The sequence below is a fragment of the Phascolarctos cinereus genome, unplaced genomic scaffold (assembly GCF_003287225.1).
Source record: "Phascolarctos cinereus isolate Bilbo 61053 unplaced genomic scaffold, phaCin_HiC Scaffold_4;HRSCAF=312, whole genome shotgun sequence".
NCBI lineage: Eukaryota > Metazoa > Chordata > Mammalia > Diprotodontia > Phascolarctidae > Phascolarctos > Phascolarctos cinereus.
Genome location: NW_027555847.1, coordinates 16,291,618 through 16,319,615, shown reverse-complemented (window position 1 = coordinate 16,319,615; position 27,998 = coordinate 16,291,618). Strand labels below are relative to the sequence as shown.

The following is a 27,998-nucleotide window of genomic DNA, read 5'->3' as shown; positions in this document are numbered from 1 at the left end:
AGTTCAAATCTAGCCTCAGACACTTCCTAGCTGTGAGACCTTGGAAAAGTCACTTAACCCTGTTTGCTTCAGTTTCCTCATCTATAAAATGAGCTGGACAAGAACACAGGAAACCACTCCAGTATCTCTGCCAAGAAAACCCCAAAACAGGGTCACAGAGAGTCGGACACGTGTTAACACTAGTGACCAACAACAAAAAGAGACTGCAAAAAAACCACAAATACAAATAGTCTGCTTTAACTAGAACAGCATTAGAATCTAAAAGTATACCCCAAAAGCCTCAGGGAGGCAAGAAACCCTCTCAATGTCCAACATCCACTATACCCTCCAGAGAAAGCCTGAGGTAACGCTATGCTTGTGGACAAGGTGGGGAAACAGGGGCTGGAAGACAGTACAGTTAAGTGATTACAAAACTGGGCAATGACTGGACTGATCAACCTGAAGGGAGGTGTCTCTGGGAGAGAGGTCCATGTGTTTTTAACACTTTTATCACGACATGAACGTAGGCCAAAATGAAGCTGAGAGGAAGTCCTGGGAGAAATGGGAACATTCCAAATGCAAAAAGAACAGCCCTTAATCAGTTTTTGTGTCATGGCTCCTTTGGCAGGCTAGGGGAAACTACTGGACCCCTTCTCTGAGTAATTTTTTTTAAATAGTGAAAATAAAATATATAGAATCCAAAGGAAACCAATTATAAAGACACATAACGATCAAAATATCTAAAAAAAAAAAACCACAGACCTCAGGTGAAGAACTTCCAGCTAGCAAAAAAGCTATTTACCCAGTGATATCACTGCTAGATCTATATGCTAAAGTGATATTCAAAAAAAAAAAAAAGGAAAAGGAACCACGTGTACAAAAACATGACTGTTCTCTTTAAGGTGGCAAAGAGCTGGAAACTGAAGCACTGCCCATCCACCGGGGGACGGCTGAACAAGCGGTGGAATACGAACGCAAGGGAACACTAGTGTGCTAGAAGAAATCACGTGGGGAGGGCTTTCAGAAAAACTAAGGAAGACTCGTATGAACTCATGCAACAGCGAGTGAGCAGATGCAGGGAAATCACTGATGCGATAACAACAGTATTAGAAAGACAAACAACTCTAAAAAACTTAGGGCCTCTGATCAACACAATGACCACTCATAATTCCAGAAGACTGGGGATGAAACATGCTACCCACCTCCTGATAGAGAGGTGATGGACTCAGAGTACAGACTGAGACATGTTATTTTGTCCTGAATATAATCAATGTGGGTATTTGTTTTGCTTTACTATATGTTTGTAACAGGTTTTGTTTTTCTTGCTTTCTCAAAGACGGATTGAAGGAAGGTGGAAGGGAGAGAATATGGACCTGAAAATCAAATAAAATCAAATAAAAAAACAAAAAAAAATTCTGATAAAAATGGGGGGAAATCCCTGACTACAACAATGGGCCAAATCCAATCCAATCCAATCCAATTTTAAAGGAACAAGTATAAAAAGTCTCAGAAGAAATCAACTGGACAGCACAGGATCAGGAGGGCCTAGACCACAGCTCGTGACATAAAACAAAAACAAACCATCCAGAGACCTCAGTGGCCCAAAAGCTCAACAGAAACAGTGGCCACTTGGTGGCACAGTAGGTAAGAGTATATGGCCCCGGACGACTCACTCGACCTCTGTCTCCCTCAGCTTCCTCATCTCTCAGAGCATCGTGAGGCTCAAATGAGATCGTATTATAAGCGCTTAATTAGGGCAGTGCCTGGCACAAAGCCAACACTTAATAAATGCTCATTCCACCCCCCACCCCCTGCACATGAGTCAAAAGCGCGGCATGTTACCAGCCAAGAAAACTAATGTAGAAACCTAATGTCCAGAATGGCAGAGGTGAGAGTCTCCCTCTGCCCTTCCCTCACAAGACCAGCCCTGAAGAGCGAGGCTCCCCTGCCCATTCACGCAGGCCCCACTCCCGTTCTCCCCGGGCACTGGCTGTCTATCTTTCCTCGGCTCTGTGGGCACCATCTTCTCTGCTCTGACACCCACACTTGGGGTACATTCTATCCCAAGCCCAGGACTCTAAGCTCCCCAGGAGCCTCATTATGCATCTCTGCCTGCCTTGCCCTGTCCCATGCTTTTCACAAAGCAGACACTGAGGAAATGGGGGTTTCCTCACTTTCTCACTGCTCGGATTCTCCTCTTCTTCATGGAGTCGATGCTGGTATTCCTTTTGTAGCTGTTCCAGCTGTGTTTGTAGTTCAACAACTTTAGCAGTCATTTCTTCTTCTCGTGCCTTTGAGATTAAAAAAACTTAATTAACAAGATACATCAAACAACATGACTATTTAAGCACGCAGCAATCCTACATGAGCAAAATGGTAGCAATCAAATCACCGTTCTGCTCATTCCAATGACAGCTACTAAGGCTGACTCAAAAAGCACTCTGCTTAGAATCATTCTGTTTAAGAAGTCTGAAGACTCCTTCCTACTTAACAAACGAGGAAAATGAGGCCCAGACCCGGAGCTATGGGATCCATGTATCTCTGCACCTGCCTTGGGGCTTGGCCCACAGCCTTAAACAATGCTTGATGATGGATTCAAACTCCTTAGTAGGCTGAAGCCATAGAAGAATCCAATCGAAATTTTGGAATCTGTCTTGTACAAAAGTCTTCATTTGAACAGTTACTGGAACAAAAGCATCTTAGAAAGTGACCCTATAACTTTATCTTTGATTGGGAGGAAATAAACTTAACTTAAGCTAAAAGAAGCAAACAAAAACAGGGTTACATCAAGGATTTCTTCATATCTTTTGGCTGTTCTTTTTAAATCTTCTTCTTTATCTGCAATTCTTTTATGCAGATGATTCGTTTCTGCTTGGTGGCTTTCTAAGAGCTCTGCTTCCACTTCTTGGGCCTTACCTGACAAACACAAGAGAAGAGGGCAGAGGAAAAGGCATTAGACAGGGAGAGAGTGCTCTAGTCCAGCTTGGGGGGGGGGGGGCCTTCTCAGCTGGGCTTAATGAATTTATCAGCATCACATGAAAGAAACAGTATTTGTACATATACATCATTTGTGTATGCAATTATATAAATATATGAAAGTGCAAGTACATACACGTATACACAACACACGAGCACACAGGCCACCACACACACCCAGAGCTGACAGCACAGCTCATTTGTTAAACACGACCAGGAAACACAACAGAACACCACACTATGCACTGCCTCACAAAACTGTGAAAATCAGTACATTCCAACTTTTTTTTTTTGCTTTTTTTAGTGAGGCAATTGGGGCTAAGTGACTTGCCGACAGTCACACAGCTAGTAAGTGTCAAGTGTCTGAGGCCGGATTTGAACTCAGGTCCTCCTGACTCCAAGGCCAGAGCTCTACCCACTGTGCCACCTAGCTGCCCCTACATTCCAACTTCTGGTGTGTGTCAGCTTCAATGTTTTATTTTCCCCTACTTCTGACTCCTACAAAGGCTTGTTGGAATTTTAAGCTAAATCACACACACACACCCTTACCCACCCCGGCCACTTGTCAGATGACTAGGGTAAGGACGGTCTTTTCCTGGACAATACTTTACACTTATTGCACTTTCCCTTTCTCTCCTAATGATAAAGAGACCCAGTTCCCAGGCAACACTGCTTCAACCCCACTAAATCCTAGGTAAAGAACGTGTTGGGTTGTTTCGGTTTTTTTAAAAGTACTTTGCACAGTGACAACAGGACTGGAGCTTAAATCTTACACTCTGTTCGGATGACTCCAGTCTCTCTGGTGACGAATGTGTACTTTACTTACTGATGGTCTCTTTGATTGTGGCTTCCAGCTCTTGCTCCTTCTGAGCCAGCTGGGTGTTAAACTCCCTCATCAGCTGTTTTAGCTTGGAGTTATGCCTCAGCTCACTGTCTTCCTGTTCCATCCTGTACAACAAAATTTTACAATCAAATGACTTCACATAAAGAAAACAGAATCACTTAACTAATCATCACCTTATAGGAAAGAGAAATGTCACTTTTCCCTTAAACATGGAACACTCCTTAAATTTCTACTTTGCAACAATTAACATGATATTTTAAAACTCCAGATATACAACTAAACAGGAGTCGTAAGCAGATCTGATTCTACAAGGAGGCTTTTCGGTCGTACCCGCAGCCACCTTAGACTCGCCGTTCCCTTGTACCCGCCCCCTGCAGCTCCCTGAGTCAAGGCCCAGATCCCCTTTGCCCTGGACTCTGGCAGCAGCCCACCCCTACTCCCCATCCCACCACCACCAGGTCTCCTCTCCAGGGCCCCTGCTCCGCTCCACTACCCCCAGAGCAGCCAAATGAATATTTGGTGTACCCACGTCACTTCCCCATTCAACAGCTCCCTCCTGCTCCTGGGTTAAAATGATAACATGGCACGGTATTTCAGACCTCGCAGGTTGGTTCCACTGACCTCTCAGTGGGCTGGCCACTTCCCTTTTCCAATCCTCTCCTGAACCCTCCCGGCTACTACGTTCTCTCTGTTTGCTGATTACTCTTGGGGTAGAAGCAAGGCATGCCTAGCGGATCTCTGCACCCAGGAGGCACGTCATGTTTGCTGACTTTCAGGGCACGAACAACACTTACTTCATTTTCTTTTCCATTTCTTCTTCACATTCTTTCTTGGTTATTTCCAACTCTTGCTGATGCTCCTTCCTCAGAGTCCGCAAATCCCTCTGCAAGCGATTCACCTCCTTGCGCAGCCGCTGTCTGTCCCGCTCGGCCTCCTCTAATTCAGACCTCAGGTCCTCCAGCTGGCTCTGCGTGCCAGGGAGCGCTTGGGCCTGGGCTGCATGGACCTCCGTGCTGCTTCTACCGCTGTACCCTACGACTTCCACAGGCTCCGCTTTCTCCCCCAGCTGCTGCTGGGAAGCCTCGAAGGGTCCGGGGCTGGACGTCAGCAGCCCTGCTCCAGCTCTGGCTTCTTCCCTCTCCTTTCTCTCTTCTAACATCCGGCCCGTTCGGCCCTTCTCCGGGAGGATCTTCTGGACCGCTACGATGTCAGTCTCCAAGTCCGGCTCCTCCTGCTGCCTTTTCTCCACCTGTTCCCACTCTGTCAGACACTCCTGCATCCCAGCCTTAGGTCCTTCCTCACTGCCGGCTTGTCCCATGGGCTCTGTGGAGGAGGCTGCCGCGGCCGAGGCCTCTCCTTCTTGCTCTGATGCCTGCCTGCCCACGGACCCGAGCTGCTCACGAAGCTGCTGAACCTCACGCTCTCGCTCCTGCAGCTGCTGGGTCATCGCCGTCACTTGGCTGTCTGCTTCCCTCTTGTGCTGCTCTTCCTTTTCTTCCATTTGGGACAGCAGCTGCTTCTTGATGGTGGCGATCTTTTGCTCCGCCTTCTTCTTCAATTCCGCCAGCTTCGTGGCACTCTCTGCCTCCAGTTGTTCCCGCAGTGCCTTTAACTCGTCCGCCCCGCTTCTGCCGCTGGATGCGACGGCGCGCTGCATGTCCGTCTGCTGAGCCTCCAGCTCGGACCGCACGGAATCCATCTGCTTCTGGAGCCGCAACAGCCGCTCTTCCGCCTGCTCACGGGCATGCCGCAGCTGCTCTTCGCTCTCACGGTGTCGCTGAAGTTCTTCTGCCAAGCACGTGTTTTCTGTTGTTTTCTGGGTAACACATTCCTCTAGCTCTGCAACTCTTGCCGACTGGACGTTTAACTCAGCTAGCACATCACACTCATGTTTCTCCTTCTTACTCTCCCTCTCTTGGAGCTCACTTTTCCAACTTTTAAAACTTTCTTTTTCCTGATCAAGATTCTCCCTTAATGAATGTATCTGTTCATCTTTTTCACTAGATTCCTTTGTTTTTCGCTCCAATTGCATCTGTAAGTCTTTAACAGCATTCTGATTCTGTGTAAACTTCGACTGTGCTTTCTTCTTCCACTCAGAGAATTTATTCATCCAGTGATCTACCTGTTCGAGAGCTGACGCTTTCTCCTTGCTCAAGGTGTCAACTGTCGAGGACAGCTCTTGGACTCGGAGAAGCAGTTCCCGTTGGGCCTCCTCTTTTTCTGTCAGGCTCACGCTGTTCTGAAGTTGAACAGTCAGGTCCCGCACATGCTCGTGAAGGCTGCTGATTTCAGATTTCTTTTCTTGCAGCTCCTCTTTCATCAGGGTGACAGCATTGATGTTCTCAGCTAACTCCTTCTTTAGTTGAGTGATACAAGATTCCTTTTCAGAGGCAGCCTCCTGCTGATGTCCTCCTTCTTTCTGCAGTGCTTCCTTTTCTGTGACGAGGCCTTCAATGTCAGCTCTCATGCTTTTAATTTGATTTTCTTTTTCTTCCAACTGATGAACTGAATGTTGTAAAGAATTACTTAATACATGTTGTTGTTCTGTTGCCTGTCTAAGCTTTGCTTCTAGTTCAGGGATTTTATGAGTCTGGATTAATATTGCTTCTTTCACTTTACTTGTCTGAAGCTGGCAATAAGAAACCCTAGAAAGAGCAGCCTCGATTTTACTGTTACTCCTCTCCATCAGTTCACTGGCTTTGGTCTGCAGTAAGGCTTCGGCTTCCTGGCAGCACGTGTGCAGTTGTGCTGCTAGCTGTTCAGACAGTTTCTGAAAGTGCAAGTAGTCGGCCTCTACTTTCTTCTCATACCCTTCACGTGAAGATTTCAAAGCCTGAAGTTGCTCTTCAGTAGTTTTCAACTTCTCAGTCACGTCCATAAACTTCTGCTTATCTTTTTCTTCCAGGGTCTTCAACTCACTTATCTGGTGGTGGAGAGCAGCTCTTTCAGCCTGCAACGTTTCCAGCCGAGCTCTCATGTCCGTTCCATCCTGCGTGAGCGTCGTGACCTGCTCCGCTTTCTGCTTCAGCTGCTTCTCTAACTGCTCCAGCAACGCGCCCTGCTTTGTGCCCGCCTCCCGCAGCAAGGCCACCTCTCTGCCGGCCAGCTCTCTGTCAGCCCTGACGGCCGCCATCTCCTGCTTGAGCTCAGCCACTTCTCGCTCCTTCTCCTGCAGCTCCCGCTCGTGCTTCTCCTGCAGCTCCTCGGCTTGCCGGATGACCTTCTTCTCCCAGCTGACCACCATGTCACTGAGTTCTTGCTGATGGGCTGCTGTGAGACTCTGCACTTGCTCCTGCTGGCTCTTCTTCAGTTCTGAAATCGCATCATTCATTCCTGCAGAACTAGCCTGGGCCATCTCCAGCAGTTTTGTATTCAACTGTTTTTCTTTCTGGCTGAACTCTAAGTGTGTGTTTTCAAGCTCTTTTTTCAGCTTCGCTTCCTGATCTGACAGTTTCTTCTTGAAGGTTTCTTGCACTTCCTTTGCTTTCTGTTTGACTTTTTCCATCTTGATTTCTTGATTCTTTAATTTGTTTTCATAGTCTTTTTCCAAAGCCTTAATGCTCTCTTCCTTGGCTAACAGTCTTTGCCTGAAATTCTCTATTTCCTGGTTCTGTAGTTCTTTCATGTGCAAAATTTCATTTTCCCTTTCAATCAAGCTTTGCTTGGTCTGTTCCTGTCCTGTACTAAGATCTTTCAGTTGAGACTCATATTGATCGGTCAGAGAACGTAGCTTCTGATCCATTTCATTCCTGTGTTTCTCCAGCTGCAGCATTAAGCCTCGCACCTGGGTTTTGTAAGAATCCAGTTCTGCATTGAGATGATTCTTTTGCACATCAGCCTCTGCTGCCTGTTTTTCAAGGCAATCTTTCTCAGCTTCCACATCAGCCCATTTCTGCTGCAGTTCAGTCAGCTGCCTTTCATAGGCTTTAACTTGCTCATTTGAGTTATTCTGGTGGGACTGAAAAACATCTATCTTATCTGATGCCTGTTTAAGCTCAGTTTTGGCTCTTTGAATAGATTCCTCCAATTTCTGCTGCTGTGCTTGCTGCTCTTCCAAACGGCGCTCCTTCTCCTTCAGCAGAAGCCCAACGTGACTGAGTTCCTCTTTCACTGCCTTCTCGACGTCCTGGGCAGATCGCTTCTGCTCTTCAAGCATCACGTCGACTTGCTGCTGGTGCTGAATTCTCTGCTCCTCCAGCTTCGCCTCAAGCTCTCGCTTTACTTGATCTTTCTCCCTCTTCAAGACAGAGAGCTCTTTTTCCAGATTCTGTCGAATTTTCAATGTTTCGGACAACTCTGAAGATAATGCTTCTAACTCTGTTTGCTTCACATCAAGCTTTTCTAGTGTCTTCTCATTCATCTCTTCTATGTGCCCACGGAACACGGTCTCCTTCTCTTTCAACAACGCCTCTTGTTCTTGCTTATATTTCTCCCTGAGCTTCTCGACTTCAGTCTGGTGATGCTGCTTTAGGACTTGAAGTCTCTCTGTCCAAAGCTGCTCCTGCTGCTTCTGCAAACTTTCTAACTCTGCTTTATGGCTTTCGACCATGACTGTGATCTCTGTATTGTGCTTGTTTCTCTCAGATTCCATCTGGAAGGACATCTCTTCTACCTGATTCTTGCTATCTTGAGAGCACTTGACCAGGGAGCTTTCCAGCTCCAGGACTCTCTATAAATAAGAGAATGCATGTATTTTAATTGAGGCACATATTGACATATTGACTAGCATGACTAATACTGACATGATATTTACAAACTGCTTGGACAGAAGAGATTGATGAGAAAAGAGCAATTTTGCCTATCAAATCAGACCCCAGGAAGAATGTCATACCTCCTTTATTGCTAATTTTACAAAGAAACCGTAAAACAAAAAGGCAAAAAGTTTCCTCCCTAAATTTAATTCATAATATTTATCACAGGTGGGAGAAAGCTATTACCATAACTTTTCAGACATAGATACTTTAAAAGGAATGTGTCTGACTTTTGCCAACTAATGTATTTAGGGCCATTTCTATGAAAGCAAAGACATAAAGGAAATGTCATAGTGATGAAAAGTAATAAATCTGCAACAATTTTGTTTAAACAGACACATAGTCAGCTTCTAAAGGCAGTCATCAATACATACACAGGACAGAAAAGACAACTAAATATTAATGAATCATCTGATGTGGGGCACACCCACGTGAGATAATGGAATTGTATCACCCATTAAAAACAAACAGCGGTATCAAATTTACACCAAATGAAACACATTCACTAATAAGTTAGTGAAAAAAATTATTGTTTCTATTTTAACAATATATGAATGGATACACGGCACTAGAACCATAATATTTCAGAACCAGGAGGAAGCATGGTCTACAGACCATGCTTTAGTATGTAATCTATGGCCCACAGGACAAGAAACCTCTTTTCATACAGTCTGCAACGTTAAGAATGATTTTTACATTTTTTAAAATCAAAAACAGGCATTGAGGGCCTGATATGGCCCACAGGTTGTAGTGTGCCAACCCCTATTATAGCCATTACTTAGAACAACATGCTCATTTTACCTAGAAACACTAAAATGACTTGCCCAAAGATATATCCCTAGTACTTTTTTTTTCACTCACAGTTCTATAGGTCTCTGCTTCTTGCTGTAGGTCTCGAAGCTTATTTTCACTTTCTAACAGTAAAGCTTTTTTCTGCAATTCTAATTCTTCAAGAGCTAAGGATTCTTGTTGCTCTTTTTCTCGCGCAGTCTTCAAATACTCTGTTTGATTATTTTCCTGTGATAAAAAATGATCAATACTTCATCGTGGTCATGATAATCACAAGTCAGAATAAAAAAATCAAACCTCATTAATGTGGAAGACAAGAACTTGGCTGGCTTGTAGAAACTACGTAGTATAGAATATTCTGAAATACAATTACTTTAAAGTAGCTAGAACTGGTCTGACCTAGAGCTTCAACAACATGAAACATTTACAAGCACCCAGTGTAATAAGGGCTGTCTTTTCAATTTATACCGACACTGCTTATATGTCAATAGTCACCTCTACCACGCAGGAAAACAATTTTCCTAAATAGGCTGACACTTCCTTTGTGATCCTACTCAAATTGTTAACTGGGGTGGTAAGTAGTTTTCATTTGCTTAGTAAGGCCCTTTTTCCATTAGGAATCAGAATCTGAAGCCAGATACTGTCCCAATTATCACAGATTCCAAATTAGTGAAATCCAAATTAATGAGGGTTTAAAGCACAACAAAATAACTACCAATTAAGAGAGGAGAGATAATGGCATATACCTCAAGTACTTTTTAAGAACCCAATAACTGCTGACAATGGAAAAAAAAGAATGATGACCACTGGTAATCCTTATAAACAATAAACAGAAAAATTAACTTACTTTTCCTTCCATGTTCTACTTTGCTGAAACAAGGAAAGAGAGCCTGTTTTAGCTAATCTTTCTCTGGCAGAATCACTGTTAACATGAAGAGGACCAACACAGTCCTAAGATCACAGCTCATTCATAAATTCTTCCTGCTCGCATAGCTGCTGTCCAATAAATTAAGTGGTTTTCAAAAATATGTCGATAGAAAGTAAGCTCATTGGCATGGACGTTCCTTGCAAAGGGAATCACAACACAGCGATGCCCACTCAGCCCAGGGGACTCTTATCTCCTTTCTCCTGCAGATCACAGGGAATCCACCAAACACGTTAAATGCTTCCTCTAAAGTTCTTAAACACCAAGGTGTCAATGAAGCATGAGGCCATCCCCCTCTGCTATCCCTTATTTATACGATGGGCCAGCCTCCTTTATCTGGTCACACGCTCTTCCTGAAGAATATTCCCAACACCATTGCTTAAGCATTGGTCATCCTAGAGACACCAGATTTCACTCCCATCATCATCTTTCCACTGTCTTCTGGGCCACCTGCAACTTTAATTCCTTAGGGACTATGGTTTTCTAAGATACACAACTGTAGAAGGTTGCTGAGAATATTTATACAAAAAAAAAAAATGGAAGATTGCACCAGGGAATACACCTTGAGATCACTAAATGATCCCAGTATTTTAATGACCCCAAAATTCACTCTCAAAGGTCACATGGTGCTTTAGAGTAAGTGACAGAGCTAGATGAAATCTAGTTTTGAATACTGCATCTGACATTTATTAGCTGTGTGACCTTTGGCAAGTAACTGACACTCTCTGGGCCTCAGTTTCTCATCTGTAGAATAAAGAGGTTGAATTAGATAATATCCAAGGTTGCACTGAGCTCTGAATCCATGATCTATGACCCTTTTTCCACTGAAAGAGAAAACACATGCCTCTACAATCAAGATACAAATACAAGGAAAAGGAGTATTCACAAGTCCAGCATAAGAGAGGCATGTTTACATAGCAGCTGTTCTGAAAAAGATTTGGATTTTAGCAGACTGCAAATTCAAGGAGCCAACAGTGTGAAGTGGCCCTTAGCAGACCACTGGCTTATAAGAATTAAAGTGAGGACAGTCTTGCCGTACTTGGCCTCAGTCTGACCACATCTGGAGTTGTGTTCACGTCTAGACGCTGAAGTGTCCTGGGGAGAGCACCTTGGGAGTGGCAAAAGGCCTTGAGACCATATCCTATGAACATCAATGGAAAGAAATGGGAATGTTTAGCCTAAAGGAGAAGTTTGCAAGGAGCCATGAGAGCTGAATTCAAGTGTTCGAAGGTCTATCATATAGAGGAGGGGATGGCCTTTTTCTGCTTGGCCCAAGAAGGCAGGACTACAAGGAAGTTTCAAAAACACCAATTCAGGCCAAACTGCCTGACACGAAGATCTGTAAGAAACAGAACAGACTACCTCAAGAAGTGATGGGCTCCCCTTAACTGAAGGTCTTTAAACAGAGACTAGCTAACTTCTAGTCGAGCATGTCATACCGGTGGTTCCCTTCAGATATGGGATGGCACAGATGATGTCTGAGGTCCCTTCCAACTCTCTAATTCTCTGAGGCTGTAATTGAAATGCAGGTTGCCCACAAACAGAAGACGCCCCGAGCAGCAGAGCTCTTGGAAAGGCATGCACCAAAAAGAATTATCCATAATCACCATATCTGTTTGGGAGAAAGCTATTTTCAATAAAAGGAACTAGTTTACATTGAAGTAAGATTCCCACTAGCAAGCGCTCCACAATTTTCCTTTTCACCACATTTCCTGCTGCCCAGAACATCCCATACAAAATAAAGATAGAACTGTGGAACATTAAGAGAAGGCACAATGCACACATTTGTTTTAAATAAAGAATGGCCATCAGCACTTGCCACCATCCTCCTCTTCCTGCGGTCTCTACATATCTCAGTGGGGAAATGGGGGAAAGGGATTTCTCTACCCCATACCATTCCATTCTCTCCTTCACAGTCCCAAAGGAACCTTCCAATACGTGGCCCAGATCTTAGTTCTCTGGGGCCCCTAAAAAAGGCTCCTGACTTTCTCTCCCACACACATATAATCAAAAAGCTACCCACCAATACTGTTTTAGAATGGAGAACACTGGACAGGCATTCGCCCCCAGGGCATTTCCTCACTAAATTCCAAAGCTTAGACACCCTATTATTGAATGGGATGCGATACCAGCAGCCCCTCCACCACCTCCACTCACCACTACACTCCATGGAGGCCTACCCAGAGATAAGGAGCCACCCTGTCCTCATAAATCTGTAAGGAAAAGAAGCTAAGTCCAAGGTCCCTGACCTCACTCATACAGACTGCTCCATTTGTCTACAAGCCCAGCTGGGGAGAAAAGCATGGCCTACATCCAACTAATACGGAAACTGCTTTTCATTTTAGAATCTATTTTGTCCAGTGTTAATTTTTGGTACTGCCTTATCATGTAAAAAATTATTCTATTCTATTTTGTTAAGCTAACGGAACATTTTAATCTTATCTCTTGTTTTTCTCCCTTAAAATTAAGAAAATAGACCTATTACAAGCTTGTAAAACATTTAAATAATTTATGCAGAATATTTCATATAGAATAGCTCATTTATCTAAAATTATTAAGAAATGGAGTATTTCACCTAAATTAATTTTTTCAGATAACTGAAACTTACCCTTTTAAGAACTAAGTTTCATTTTGACCATTTTAAAAATTAAAATTCTTCTAAAATACATCACATATTTCTTGGCTTTATTAAATAATATATCAAAAATAATTTAACACTGTTCTGATAATTCAATCTTAATGGGGTTATGAAGGACAGGCTATTTGTCCTTACAATGAAAAGTCTCAGGTTGCTGACAGAAATTGGGATGTTGCTGAGTCTCTCTTGAAGTCCATCATCACTCATTTCTTTTTTTTTTAATTTTATTTTTACAGTATTTTACTTTTTTCCAAATTACATGTAAAGACAATGTTTAACATTCATCTTTTAACCATTCCGAGTTTCAAATTTTCTCTCTCTCTCCCTCACTTACTTCATGCCTAACACGGTAAGCAATTTGATATAGATTACATATACAATCACGTAAAACATTTTCATATTAGTCATGTTAAGAAAAAAGAAACAGACCAAAGGAAAAAAACACACACACACAAATGCAGAAATTAAAAACCAGTCCGCATTCCAGACTCCATCAGTTCTTTATCTGGATGTGGAGAGCATTTTCCACCAGGAGTCCTTTGGAACTGTCTTGGATCGCTGGTCTATTGAGAATACATGCTGTCATTTCTAAGGAGTAAGAGTACACTGGCATTCTTCTGGTAATCTGCTCTCCGTTACAAGTTAAAAAGTATAAAACTGCAGGAAAAACCAAGTAATTTAACTTGTAAAATCATGGACTAATTTCCAGACAATTTAAAATGAACAGCCTCAGACCTGAGGGTAGAGTTCTGTGAGAGTTATTCCTGGAGCTCACAGGCTTGTTAATTCCCTTTCAGCTCCAGTTGAGGATGAAAAGGTCTGATTTCTGGATAAGTGTGATTTCAAAGTATTTTGCCAAAACAACCCAAACAAAAAACATGAGTGCTATTATGCTTAATTACAAAAAACAATACAGAAAATACTTACAAGAGCTGCTTTCAATTGCCTCTGGAATTCTTCTTCCCGAGCCTGAAATTTCTCATTGAGCTCCTTCTCCTTGTTAGCGAGCTCCCCAGCATACATCTTCTGTAGCTGAGCAATTCTCTCTTCGGACGTTTTCTGAAATATCAGTCAAATGGGCACGGTTAGAGGCCCTGGAAAGCAACATTCATTGTGGTGAACTACAGCAGTGACAAGAAACAGGCATAAGTCAAATTCCATCCAATGACCCACCAAGTCACTGAACTGCAGGAATCACTTTATACATCCTTAGTGATGTAATCTCCTATGTAGTGTTTAGCACGTGCCCATAAAAACCAAACCAAATTTTTGTTTCTATTTATATTACTCATATATAATAAAATGTCTTATTATGTTTATCAGTAAATAATGTAATTTTTTTTAAATAGAGATTACCATCCATTTTAAAATATTAACAACTGATAGCAAGACTATTCTCAATTCCCCAATTCTTTAACAATTCTCCCATGTAAACAGTGACTGTCTTTTGCCTCTTTTTATAATCCCAGAGCCTAGCACAGAGCCTGGCACATAACAGGCACCTAATAAATGTCTATCAATCGATCGATCATGATGATTAAAACTACATGAAAGGGGAAAAAAACACAAAACAACTGAAAATAAATGTTGCAAAATTATAAAAAACAAGCTTGGCTCCAAAGAAAAAACTTAAGAAAATACTTCCCCGAGCTGCTTTGTGGAAGTCAGAGTACACAATATTACAGGTAACATCTGATTTTTTTTCCAACGAGTTGAACAGTTTTGCTGACACTTTTTCCTCTTACTCTCCTTTTTTCTTTCTATTTTCTTTCAATTTTTTTAATTATAAGGCATGGCTTTCTAGGAGGAAAAATGGTGGGGGATGGAAGGGAAAAACTAGAACATTTAAGAACAAAAGATATCAACAAAATCTATTTTTAAAACTACATAAAAAGGTTGGAATATAATCATAAACCTAGAATACATGATAGTGATAAGCTGCCATTGATTTCTCTCTTATACATTTATTTTGTTGATTAAACATAAAATAAAAAATTTTTAAACCATCAGTTTTAATTTCCAAGTCTAATGGAATCTCATTCTTACCTTCATAATGTCTACAACTTCCTGTTTTACCCGGCTTAGCTCCTGCTGCAGATTTATGCGTTCTTCCTCACTTGTTTTTTCAATTGCTTTTATCTGTTCGTCCATTTCTGCTTTCATTTTTTTCCTGGCTTCTTCAGTTTTTTGTGCTGTGCTCAAAGCTTTTTCAAGTTCCTCAAAAGCTAGAATGAAAAAAGGAAACCACTTGGTGTTCCACTTTTTACTCCTGGGGCAGAGAGAGAGACCGTGACAAGACAGGGAACAACCAATGGGCACGGTTTTCAGCTGAGGGGGCAGCTCTTCTTAGTGCTGGACAAACAAGATCTCACAAGTGGCCAGGAAGGAATGATGACTACTCCATGTCTTACTGTCTGTCTGTCTGTCTGTCTTGCTCTTGCTCTCCAGGAGTAAACTGTGAAATAACCATTTTAATGGCTTCTATGAACATCGACCTACAAATATTTGTAACCTAAGATTTTCTCTCATTCATTTCCTTTCATTCAGTTATTCTCCTATTATCAATAACAGTGCCAGGAAGAGAGAACCAATGAAGTCCAAATTATTTCTACTGTGACTTCCAGTTGCTGACAAGCAATCAGTTTCCTCATCTCCCTAACCACTTCCCAGGCACTGTGCTCGTTGCTGGGGACCATCCCTGTACTGCAAGAGCTTACAGCCCCCTGGGCATGGTCGTGAACAGTCTCTGCCCATGGCACCTAGGGTGGGGGAAAATACACCTGCTGCTCAGACTGGGATAAAAAAAGCTCGGATCCAGGAAAGAAAAAAGACAATGGAATTGGGGTAAGGGACTTACCACTGGCATGTGGCAATGTCTGGAAGTCACTGGCCCTTTTTCTCCTCTCCTATTTAACATGGATTATGTATCACAGAGATGATGAGATACCTTTTACAACAGTACCTGAGTCACACACTGGAAATGGACTAAAAGAAGGATGGTGAAGCCTATCCAGCAAAATTACGAGAGTTTGGGGATGACATGCTTTTGTTTGGGGATAAAACAGGTATCCTCAATATTAAATAGATTTTTCCCCCTGCATACACTCTGAAAATCTCAGAACCTAGAACAATTTAAAAGTAAAAAGCTTCCCCTTCTCTGCACTTCCAATCCTCTCCAGGTACGAAGTAATGTGTTTCACTGATGGAGGGGCAACCTGGTTTAGAGGGGAAAGCCCTCGACTGAGTCTTGGAGAAACAGAATTCCAGTCCCAGCTCGGCTGCCTTCTAGCTCTATGACAACAGCCAAGTCACTGAGCCTCTTTTGAGCTTCATACTCCACATCTATAAAATGGCGGACATAATAACTGTCATCTCTAGCTCACTAGGTGCTTGTAAGCAAAATGCCGCCACAATAAAATGCTCTGTGTACACTGTCATTATTGACTAGTCCTTTTTTAAGCATCTGTCGCATTTAAGGAACCTCCTCTATAGTTCACCTCATTAACTGTGGTACTATCAGCTTGAACCCAAAAGCACATAAATTTCTTGAACAAAAGGACAATTTCATTTTTGGCCTTTGTACCCTCCAGTTAATTTAGCTTGGCAAACTGAAATGTTTCATTGAAGTGTGACTCTCCCTTTCCATATTATGAGTTCAGTCAGATCTAACCTGTCTCAGATAATGTAAATTCTCAAGCTAAAAGGGACTTTAGTCAAGCACAAATTTATTACTTTACAAATTACTTTACATGCCCTTCACTAACTGATGACAGTTTTTCCTTTTAAAATTAAGGTCTTCTGTTCTCTAAGCAATACTCCTTACCTAACAATATTCTAAAACACAAAATGAATGCTGATGAAGGCTTAAGTAGAACAGAAAAGCCTACCTTACCAAATCAACCATTCCCAGAACCATGTCTGATACTGATCAGACACTGGCTGTGTCTGACACCTGCCAAAACACAACACATAGCATCTGAGCCTGGCACATTAAATCTTACTTTGTTCTGTCTCCCTCCTGCTTTAATAGAAGTTTAACTACAAAGAGGCATTTTTAAAAAATGTGTGTGTGTGTGTGTGTGTGTGTGTGTGTGTGTGTGTGTGTGTAAAAACACATATCATTTTAAAATTATTTTAGACTCTACATTCTGCCCCAAATTGGGTTACTTCCCTAAGAAAATACCTACATAAAGCTAGAGATGCAATTTTAATTTAAATGCTAAGCATAGTACCTGGCACATAGTAAGTGCTTAATAAATGTTTATTGACTGACTGTACACTGATGTTTTTCTTTAACAAGAAATGTTTCACCTCGTAAACTTTAAAATCTTTAGATTAGTAGAATAAATGTAATTTTTCTTATAACCAGTCCATGTTTTATAATATTCTAAAACTCCTGACTCTTCTATATCTAGATATCTAAATAACTGTTTCCATCCCATGGAACGTGATTGATTTAAGCGCTGACTATAAAACAGTACTTTCTGAATTTTAATACAATTACCCCAGTGAGGTATAAAAAGAGGAGAGAAGGGCAGGGAGAGAAGAAAAGCGCAACAGCCCCCATTGCCATAGGCCCAGTAACATGCAGAAGGGACAGCTGACTCACCACAATCCCAGCACAACACCAGCAGGAAAGCTAAATATGACTAGCAGACTGTCACAAGAATGCATTTTTTCCTTTGAAAGTAAAATTCTATGTATCTCAGGCAATCACTATTTTTAAAAGAATATTAACAAGATAACTTGCAGAAGAAAACTAATATTTCAGGTAATAAATAAATCTTGTGAAAATTTAAATTAGTCGCCAGATAGTTAAATACAATGTAGAATTTTTATTACTCCTAAAGCCTCACTTTCCTCTCATTACCACTCTTAAAGGTAAGGTTTATTTAAGAATATAGGAATAATAAAACCTATTCTTACAGGACTCAAGATAAGGCCTAAATGAGCCAGCCAGCTTGGCAGCATGCATACCCTAAGGGGGCATGTGTGAAAAGAAACCACTTTTAATATGCCTGGAGCAGTGAAAAAAGAGGAAGACACATGTCAGGCCAGTCCTGGGTAATATTCCAAAGTCTGTCTCTGCCACCCTTAAAACATTCCCAATTAGAGTTCTTCCACCTACTATGTACTAGGACTGCTAAGGGGCTTGATAATTAAGGATGACAAAAGCTCCATGGGTGCAGAAACCCTCTCAGTGAAGGCAGGAAGGGTTGCTGTGGCCCACTCTCTTCTCTTCCTTACTTTGTTTCCCTCCTAAGCCCACCAGGACCCTGGGACTCAAGGCAGTAGTCCCTTTGAAAGATCCAAACTGGATCTGGAAGTAGGTTGGAGAGGACAGGAAGGAACGAAGGTTAAAATGCTTACACCCCTTTCAAAAGCATGCTGGTGCCTAGACTGAATGTGCAATCTTTACATAATATGCATGTTGCTTCTGACCACACCAAAGAGGCTGTACTTCAACAATGCCAGAGCAGCAGAGCTAAACAAAATCACAGTAATCACATGCTCAGGAATCACTTCTCGGGTAAAAAATCATGAAGCCAGCAGACATAAATGAAAATGAGGCCATGCTACCATCCAGAGGTAAAAACTGGGTAATGCAACACCAATAAAATCAGGGCCTCCAAATTGATATGGAAAATTTGGAGGTAACAATAAAACTTTTTTCCCCTAAGTAATGCTGCCTTCCCAAACCACCACCAGGGCAGAATATTTCAATTGAAAGTTTGCAACTAAAAACATTCTTCAAAATAAATGCACATATATAATATTTCTATGGACTTAGTCTTCAGTTTTCTATGCAAATTAGTCTATAATTCAAAGCTCAGAAAAATATCAACAAGACCTTTTAAAAAGCAGGCTGCGTGATAAGGGATAAACTGAAGCCATGACTTCGGTCAGAACTTTTTTTACTACTACTAATGTTTACTACCTGCAGATTAATCATTCAAGTGAAACTAAGTGTGAAAATGATAAGTGTGAAAATGATCAGTGAAAATGTCACCATCAATATATTTGCAACCTATTTGTCATTTTATTCGGGGGGGGGGGAATTATCAAATTAACAAAGCATATTTATAACACACTAGGTGACTTGAATTTTTAAATTACAGGCTACTCATCTAACTACTATGTTACTCTGTACTCCCATAAAATACATTTAATGCTTCCTTCCTTTACATTTATTACTTCTTGGCATACCCACTCACTTTTAAACAGACCACATCAAAAAGATGAAATTCCAAAAAATAAAATAAAATACATGCCAGTTTTCCAGTTTCAAAGTTGTACTAATGAGTTCTCAACATACCCATTTACACAATTCTGTATTTTCTTAGCCCAAAGAAATATGGTAACAATGACAGTTGGGCTCTACTTCAAACGGCTTATCAATCACGTTCCAGGAGGAAGAAGAATGTTCCAAATCAGGAAAACTGAGGAGACAATACAATGCTGGCCTGCCAGGGCTAATGCAGCCACCACATTCCCAGGTGTTCGTGGTAAATGTCATGAGACTACGCTACTCACAAAGAGAGCAAGCTGAAATCTCTATATGGGGCATTTATAATAATTCATCTAGAAATACAAAGCGTAGCAGATTTAGCCATTTTCTACAAAAAGTAGCAAGGAACAAGCAAAAGCCAACTTCTAAATTCTGACTCAGTGACAAAAAGAAGGTCATAATTTGGGAACATCCACCATCAAAGGACATGATCGTTAATTGCTTTCATGTTTCTTTTCAGATGCAAAATTAAATCCTTCACAGTTGAAAAGACATTGAGAGCTGATTTTCTGATGACAGGCTTATTCTTAAAGGCTTAAGGACTGTCAGCTTTTAAAAATGCGTAATGTTTTCTTTAAAAGTATACTTTATATATGTCTAGTCTATGAGTTTTAAATCAGAGGACAAAAAACATTTTACAGAGTAGACAACTTCTTCAAAATCCAGATGTTGCCTCTTTTTACCAGTTCTCTTTTTACCAGTTTACCTGTTCACAAGCACAAGATTCATGGAATCCTATTTACTTTGGCTGACCTTTTCTTACTCTCCTCAGTACTTAAATGGAATCCTTCCATCACTATACATACACACGTACATATGTACGTAGGGTAACTGCAAAAGAACGTGTTTAAGTTTGAAACATTCTGTCCAAACTGATCTTGTAGGATCCGATGAAATTAGTAATTAATTAGTAATGATTAGTGATCAGATGAAATTAGTAAGCAACACTACTTCACTTCATACTTAAAATGCATCATCTGCAATGAGCAAATTAAATACCACGCAGCCAGTCCAACAGTAACCACTTCTAGGCAGCAGTCCTCAAAAATTATAAATTCAAAAGACAGGCCTTTTAATTGTATGCGAAGACACTCATAGCTGCCGCTGCACAAAAGGTTTTCCAAAAGTGAGCAAATCTGTTTTAAAACACGCATACTGATTCTGTCTTAGAGTACATTTGCTTCATTACCCAATTCTTCTAAAAGGCACATTTACACAGTTCAATTACCAGAAGAAGAAATCATCTGACAAAGTAAATATTTATGGGAGGACATTTTATACAAACCACCACTAAAAGAAAAACATGACCAAGCTGCTGCCTGTGTTTTGCCCCGGCAGAATAAGCCTATGGACTGGCTGCTTGATAGCAGAACTCACCTGGGACAGCTTCCTATTCACAGTGCGGCCCTTTTTGGGATCTGCCCCTCATCTCCTGCCCCTTTTAAGACCCATCCTGTTCTGTACGGAAGCCATCACATTTTCCACCTTAGAAGAATGCAATTTTCGCTTCTCAACTACTTTTTCTGTGCCTCACTACAACCACTGTCAACAGGAGCAGTGTTAAGCTGTGCAAAAGGCCTGGCAAGAGTGGTAGAGAAGGCACTGGTTGAGCACACTTTGTTTCCTTGTGGTGCTTTCAAGTAAAAATGTGCTTAACCCCTTCTTCGATCTCTTAAGCCATCCTGGGGACCCATTCAGAGACTCAACCTGGCCAGAAGTAACATCTGGCTCTGGGTTGTCACCCAGAGACATGGGGGCTAAACTAGAACAGCACAGGCCCACATCTTCGGATGTGATGTGGGCGCTGCCTGCCAAGGAACGCGCCAAGGAACGCCGGGCACAGCCCGGCCTTCCCGTTCATCCCTGGAGATGGTTAGTCCTATTCTACCACAGACCGGCAGCGAGGATCTACAGGAACACCATGGAAATTCACTTCGATTCCCATTCTTCTGCCCCTATCTTGGTCTCAATGCACAACCAGTTCTCTGTTTTCTACTTGCCAAAGACTATATTAATACCAGCTTTCATAATGGTAACTGCCTTCCAAATACACAAGCCTAAGCCAGTCTCTCATACAAGCTCCAACACCTACCCCATAAACACGTTAAACTCTAACGCCTAATCTCTTCTTCCTTCCTCATTCTCAAACTGGCTCCCTTTCCCAAAATCATTGCTTCTTTTTGGTGGTGCACTTATTCTCCCATCCGTAACACTTCAAGAGCTATCTCTGATCATGAAGCCTCCTTTGCCTCTCCAAGTCAACAAGTCCCACTGAGTCAGGCTCAGTGGCCCTCCGCATTATTCCCATCTGCACCTTCACCTTGGCCCTCATTATGTCATGCTCGAATTACATAATTTCTGCAATCACCTCCTCCCTCATCTCCCTTCCTCTATTCTCTCCTGTTTTTAATCCAAAGATCATACCATCCATTAATTTAATAAACATTTATTAATGACCTATAACGGATGTTAAAAGAGACACTTTTGAAGCTTACAAGCTAGCAAGGAGACAAACAAGCACAACTATTTTTTTAATTACATATTATGTGCATCAAAAGAAAGAAAATCTTTGATTAAGTTGAGAGGCTCAAAAATGACTTGGTAAGAGAGGCAGCATCTGAGGGGCTTCACATGATGGCTAGGCACAGTCAATAAGGGAATCTGTTTGGCTAGACTATACTTGGGCGAAGGTAGTTGTTTTCCATTTTTCTTTGTTTTCGGGGGGGCAGGAAAAGAAATGCTTGATAATTGAGGAAAAATAAAATGTGGACAGGAACTCAAAAGGCAAACAGGAAAGAAGGCACTTTGGGCATTAGAAAAAGCATGAGCAAAAATAAGGTAGCCATAAAATTGCTGCAGATTTGGGACAACCAAACTTATTAGGGTATTGGGGGGGGGGGATTAGGATGGACTACAAAGGACCTTCAAAGGCAGAACATCAGATAAGTCTGAAGAAAGAAACAGGATTTACATGTAAGAATTATTCCAGGAGTAACAAGGATGGCAGTAACGAAGGCCTGCTAGGGAAATTCTAATGATCATCTTGACTTTCATCGCAATGAAAGTCAAGGGCGAAAGGCCAGACCAAGGAACATCACAGGGCAAAAGGGACCAAAAAGGGACCAACAGATGTATTTGAGAGGCAAGGGCCAGAGAAGAGGCCAGCAGAACCCTGGAATCCTGACAGGGTGAATGGCAGTACCACAAACCAAAAAGCATTAAAGACATAGTGAGGAAGGAGGAGAGCAGATGGAGTTTAGTTTGACAAGTCACTGAGACCTGCAGGCAGGTGGAGACGTCTTTAGGGAGGCAAAGATGTGAGGCTCAAGTACAAGAGAAGTCAGCCCTGGAGAGAGAGCTGAGAGTCATCTGACTAGATGTGGAGAGAAGGGAAAAGGCCAATCCTTGAACCCTACATTAAGGATGAGGGGAAACTCCTAAAGAGCCAGGAGAGGAGGCAGAGAAGGAGCGATAAGAAAGAGAAGAGGGGGGCAACTAGGTGGACACTTACTAGCTGTATGACCTGGGCAAGTCACTTAACCCCAACTGCCAAAAAATAAAAAATTTTTGAAAATTTTAAAAAAGAAAGAGAAGAGGAGCAGCAGGAGGTTGGCATGTCTGAAGCCAAGGGTGGAAAGAATAACCAGCAACAGAAAGCAGTCAGCAGCATCAAAAGCTAGAGAAATGTCAGAGGAAAAGTGTTTTCTTGAGAACCAGGTTTTAGAGAGTAAAAAGTACCAATGACTTTTAAGAGATCAGCTGCTGTACAGTATAAGGGAGAAAAAGAGAGTGGATAGAGGGAAATGGAGAGATCAGCCAAGACTCCTTTTTCAAAAAAGTTTAACAATGAATGGAAGGAAAAAAGAGTAAAATGGTAGCCTCAGAGAAGACTTCCACATCAGAGGTCCAACTCTCCTAGAAAGCGTCCCCAGCAGGACTAAATGGAGGAGGCTCTCTCCCTTCCCCAAATTCCTCTCTAAACATCTATACTCCCACAAAGAGCTTCCTAACACACTACTGAATGCAGCACCTCCCTATAGTACAGGATGCTGTCCTGCTCACCATTCTCAGGTATCTGTCTTGTCTTCCCACCTAGACAGCAAATTCTTGGAGGGTGAGGCCCATGTTTTATAAGCTCCTGAGTCCCTACAATCCCCTGCCCATGCCAGGTGCTCCCTGGGCCTGCAAGAACACTTTCTGATTGACTACAGAAATTCAGGTGCAAGTTGTGATTGTCTAAATACTCTCTTTACGAGGAGATTTCTGTCAAGGAGCATGCATGATGAGGTCCCCAGCTGGGCATTTCCAACAACAAGATTAAATGACTTCTGGCCCCAACACTGCTTACCAGCTTTCTCACATTTCTCTTTCTGTTCCCGCAGCTCCTCGCCCTGGGTGGTCATCTGCTTGAGTCGACTACGAAGCTGAGCGATCTCTTCTTCTTTCATTTCCAGGGTCTCGTGCATTTGACGTTTGGTCTCTGCTATTACCATTCCCTGCCAAGAAGCATTTGAGCACTTGTGATAAGAGCCCCGAATCAAAGGCATGAGAGAGGTGGAAGGGTTTTCAAGATAGAACAAATCAAACACAACAAAAATATCACACATTAGAATGGTACTTCTGGACAAAGGCAACTCTAAGTACTTGGGCAAACAGGACAAAGCTACATACTTTAGCTAGTGATCTACCACCATCCTGAGGGGTTTGTAATAAATATTTTTCTAGAAAAATTTCTTTCAAACTTTTCTATCTGGAGTATGATGATAACTACTTTAATGGAAGTCTTTCTAAAAGGCACACTGAAAACCATTACCCTTTCCTAAATAACTCAAGATGATTCAGAACATCAATTAACATACCAACATTCTATTACACTCTCAGGTCTACAGAATGATGAAAGGCTATCTTGTCCCTGCATTAATTTTTACTAAGCACCTGGTATGTACAGAAGACCGTGTGAAGTGCTAAGAGAGAAAAAAGCCAAGGGAAGGCACAGTTTCTGCCTCAGTGGACCCGACCATCAAGTAGGGGAGTAATACAGTTGACCATGCTACACAATATTACATGATAGAGCCTTCAGAGAAAGTTCTAAGGAGGAAGAATGGGATTCTCCTTACTGACTGAAATGCTATTTATATAGGATTTAGGTATACGTTTGATTACTCTCAATGTATATAAACACAGTCACTCTCGCATCTTTCAAGTTTCTAGACCTCTGACAGGCTACATGAGAAGGGTATCACTGCACATTCAGGATAACTCTTCATAAAGACAGATCTGCAACTCAGCAAAGGGAAACTATACACACACAAGATCATTCCCACAGTTCTCTTCAATCATAATGACCTTACAGCGTAACAGAGATGGCCTTCACCACAAAGCATGACTTTCCCTTAATAAAAAAGGCTTTTATGTGGGCATACCCTGCTAATACATGTCCCAGCCAAAGATGTTTAAAAACAACATTACTGTTACTTTAACACTAAATTCCTACCTCTGTTCCCACACAAACCCTCTGTAACAGACATCTTTCTATCAATCATTAGGTCATATCAGCATTCCTTAGAAGCATTCTCTCAACTCAGCTCCTCCTAGGACATATTTCTCTTCTTGCACATTCATTACAGCTGTGCTCCCTACCACCACACCCCAAAAATCAAGAGCCCAAACCTTTGCTCACCCTAGCCCTTCCAAAGGGTTCCCCTGGCTCCAAGTGCTTACTTACCCTGGCCCCAACTCCTTGGGCTTCATTAAGTCCAGTCCAGCACTTTACAGAGTCCCAACCCCAATCTATATGCCCAGCGTAATCACCCCAGCTGTACTGTACACACACATCACTGATCCGACTCCATGACACATCCCTTCTCCCACGAATCTTCACAGAATCTCAGGGTTGGAAGGGACTTCAGAGGCCAGCATCTAGTCCACTCTTCCCTAACCAAGAACGCCCTCCACATCACTGCCAAGGAGGAGTCAACCAACCTCTGCCTGAAGACTCCCACTTCCCAAGTCAGTCCCTCGCCTTCTGAAGGGCTTTCATGGCTACAGAGTTTGTCCTTCCATCAGGCCTAACCCTGACCTTTTATAACTGCCCCCTGTTGCTTCTGGTTCCCCTGCTATTTCCAATAAAAACTAATCTAATTCACCCTGGCACTGGACAATCCTTCAAATACTTGAAAAAGAGGGATCGTGCTCCCCCCAAGCCCTTCAATCTTCCCCTCTCCAGGCTAACCAGACCCAATCAGTCCCTAGTCAGTACTTTTCACTGGCTACTGAACTACTGAGGTCACACTGAGAGCGCAGCTAGGGTCAAGGGAAAACAGTTTCCTTTCTTTTTTTCCTAAGCCACAGAGACAGTGATCACACCACATCTTTCCTCCCCTTCCGTGCCAGACCCCTAAAAGAGTAACTCAAACTCAGCGGCTTCCTTTCCTTCCCACACACTGCCCATCCAAGTACTAAATATAAGTAACTGTATCCTCAAAGATTTAAAGCACACATTTCAAAGAAATATTAAATCACATGCTATTGTTACAAATGTCTCTTGTCACAAAAATGTGACTTGACAATTCAGTGTTTGCTTGAGGTCAAGAAATCATTGATTATCAGATTTTCATAAACAACACTATGGCTAAAGCTGATCTGACTCTAGAAAGTGAAATAAAAATACATTTGCATTCTGAGTACTTTTAAGCTATTCAAAACACACCAAAAGCACGAGCCAGGCTACACCTCCTTGCTTATTTACCTTATCCTGTTCAAGCTGTTCAATCAAATTCTTGGCATCCCGCAGCTGAGTAATCAATTTCGTTTTCTCAGCCATGTGAAGCTCCTAGGACATAAAAAGAATTCGATTCCATTTGATCATTTAGAATTTAAGGATTTTATATAAATCAAGAACTTCTACTTCTCACATATTATAATTTATTTAGAATGATAAAACATAAAGTGTTGGAAAGGGCCTCAAGTTCTGATTCAGTGGTGCCCTATTTTTTTAAGCCTAAGGACCCTTTTTCTCAGATTGTCCATGACAGTATCTGCATCATTCATATCTACTAATAGAGAAAAGAGGTAATTCCTTTAATATTTTTTCCTAATTACATGTAAAAACAATTTTTAACATTCCTTTTTAAAAAAATGTTTTGTTCCAAATTCTCTCACTCCTCCCTTTTCTCTCCCCACACTGAGATGGCTAGATGCACAGTCAGGCAAAACATTTCCATTTCCATGTTTCTCATATGAAAGAAAACCCAGACCCCACCCACCCACCTGAAAAAAAAAAAAGTAAAAAACATAGTCTGCTTCGATTTGCTTTCAGACTCCACCGCTCCTCCTCTGGAAGGGAGCACCATTTCTCATTAAAAGTCCTTCAGAATTGTCTGGGATCTTCATATTGCTGAGAATAGGTAAGTTCTTCCCAGCTGATTATCGTACAATGTGGCCATCACTCTGCACAATGTTCCCCTGCTTCTGCTCACTTCACTTTGCATCATCGCCTCATGTAGTAAGTCTTTCCAGGTTTTTCTGAAACCCGCCTGCTCCTCATGTCTTAAAGGACAATAGTATTCTATCACAATCCTATACCATAACTTGTTCAGCCATTCCCCAGTTGATGGGCATCCCCTCAATTTCATTTTGCCACCACACACACACACACACACACACACACACACACACACACACAAAAACTGTCATAAATATTTTTGTATATATAGGTCCCCTTTTCCTTTTTTTTTTGGGGGGGGAAGGATACAGACAGAGTATTTGGGATACAGACATAGTATTGCCGGGTCAAAGGGTACGCACAGTTTTATAGCCCTTTGGACATACTTCCAAATTGCTCTCCAGAAGGGTTAGGTCATTGCATAACTCAAAAAGAGTATCATTCTTTTTTTAAAAATTACTATTAATTCCATTAGGAAAAGTAGGCTGACCTAGCAGAGAGAGGACTATTCTTGAACTACATACAAGCTACGTGACTATGGGCAAATCATTTCAGATTCCTGTGTTCTAAGCAATTCTGTGAGACTCTAAGTTACAGACAAGATGCCAATTTATATCAGTGGAGTGAGTTTCTACACTGGAAGTCCATTCTTCCAGACAAAATCCTAGAACTATCCTCCCATAAAAAATTAATTCAGTAACAGTTGAATGAATTTTCACATAAATGGATACATATGTATTTGATATACATACATAATGTGATCATTATTACACTGAATCAGTTAATCAATTAAAAAGCATGTAAGTACCTACTATGCGCCAGATAGTTAATAATACCCCTTGAAATAAGCCTCCAGTAAGTAGTCATTCACTCTCTAACTAATGAACTCAAGTGATGGGGAATTCACTCCCCCTAAAACTGCCTGTTCCATCTCTGACCAGAAGAAACTACTGAGAAATCTTTGATTCCACTGAGTGGAAAACACCACCCCTCTTTCGCCCACTGGTCCTAGGGAGCAAAGCAGTACCACAGCGACCACAGCGCAGGACCTGAAGTCCGCCTCTCCGCGCCTCGGCGTCTGCCTCTACAGAGCAGATCTGGCTGAACCTCACAGGAGAGCACCGGCCACTGTGAGGGGTCTGCTTCACAAACCGAAAGGCACGGCCAGACAGGCAGCTTCGGCCATTTATCAGAAGACCTGCTGGGTCATCCCCAGGGCTTGATTACTCTGCTTCTAGGCTATTCCACAACACAGGTTGTCTAAATGCTTTCATGTCCCCAAGCCCCCAGAGCTGCCCCTTCCCATGACTTCCCACAAGACTCCTCCTCTGTTCTTTAAAAGTATTAATTAAAAGTTCAAGGT

At 41.9% G+C, this 27,998-nt stretch overlaps 1 protein-coding gene across 22 annotated transcripts in view; it reads right to left on the bottom strand.

The window, feature by feature from the left end:
* Positions 1–27,998, bottom strand: part of GOLGA4 (golgin A4) — a 151,342-nt gene that overhangs the window by 21,187 nt on the left and 102,157 nt on the right. For all 22 annotated transcript variants that reach the window (XR_013485786.1, XR_013485787.1, XR_013485788.1 and 19 more), the window contains 9 exons: positions 25,940–26,023; positions 23,540–23,687; positions 14,949–15,127; positions 13,830–13,961; positions 9,412–9,567; positions 4,594–8,468; positions 3,782–3,903; positions 2,765–2,895; positions 2,154–2,270 (listed from right to left, as the gene is read on the bottom strand). Coding sequence is in view for 11 of the 22 variants with exons in the window: in XM_020979528.2 (XP_020835187.1) it covers positions 2,154–2,270; positions 2,765–2,895; positions 3,782–3,903; positions 4,594–8,468; positions 9,412–9,567; positions 13,830–13,961; positions 14,949–15,127; positions 23,540–23,687; positions 25,940–26,023 (4,944 nt within the window). In the remaining 11 variants the exon portion in view is untranslated. The remainder of the gene's footprint in view (positions 1–2,153; positions 2,271–2,764; positions 2,896–3,781; positions 3,904–4,593; positions 8,469–9,411; positions 9,568–13,829; positions 13,962–14,948; positions 15,128–23,539; positions 23,688–25,939; positions 26,024–27,998) is intronic.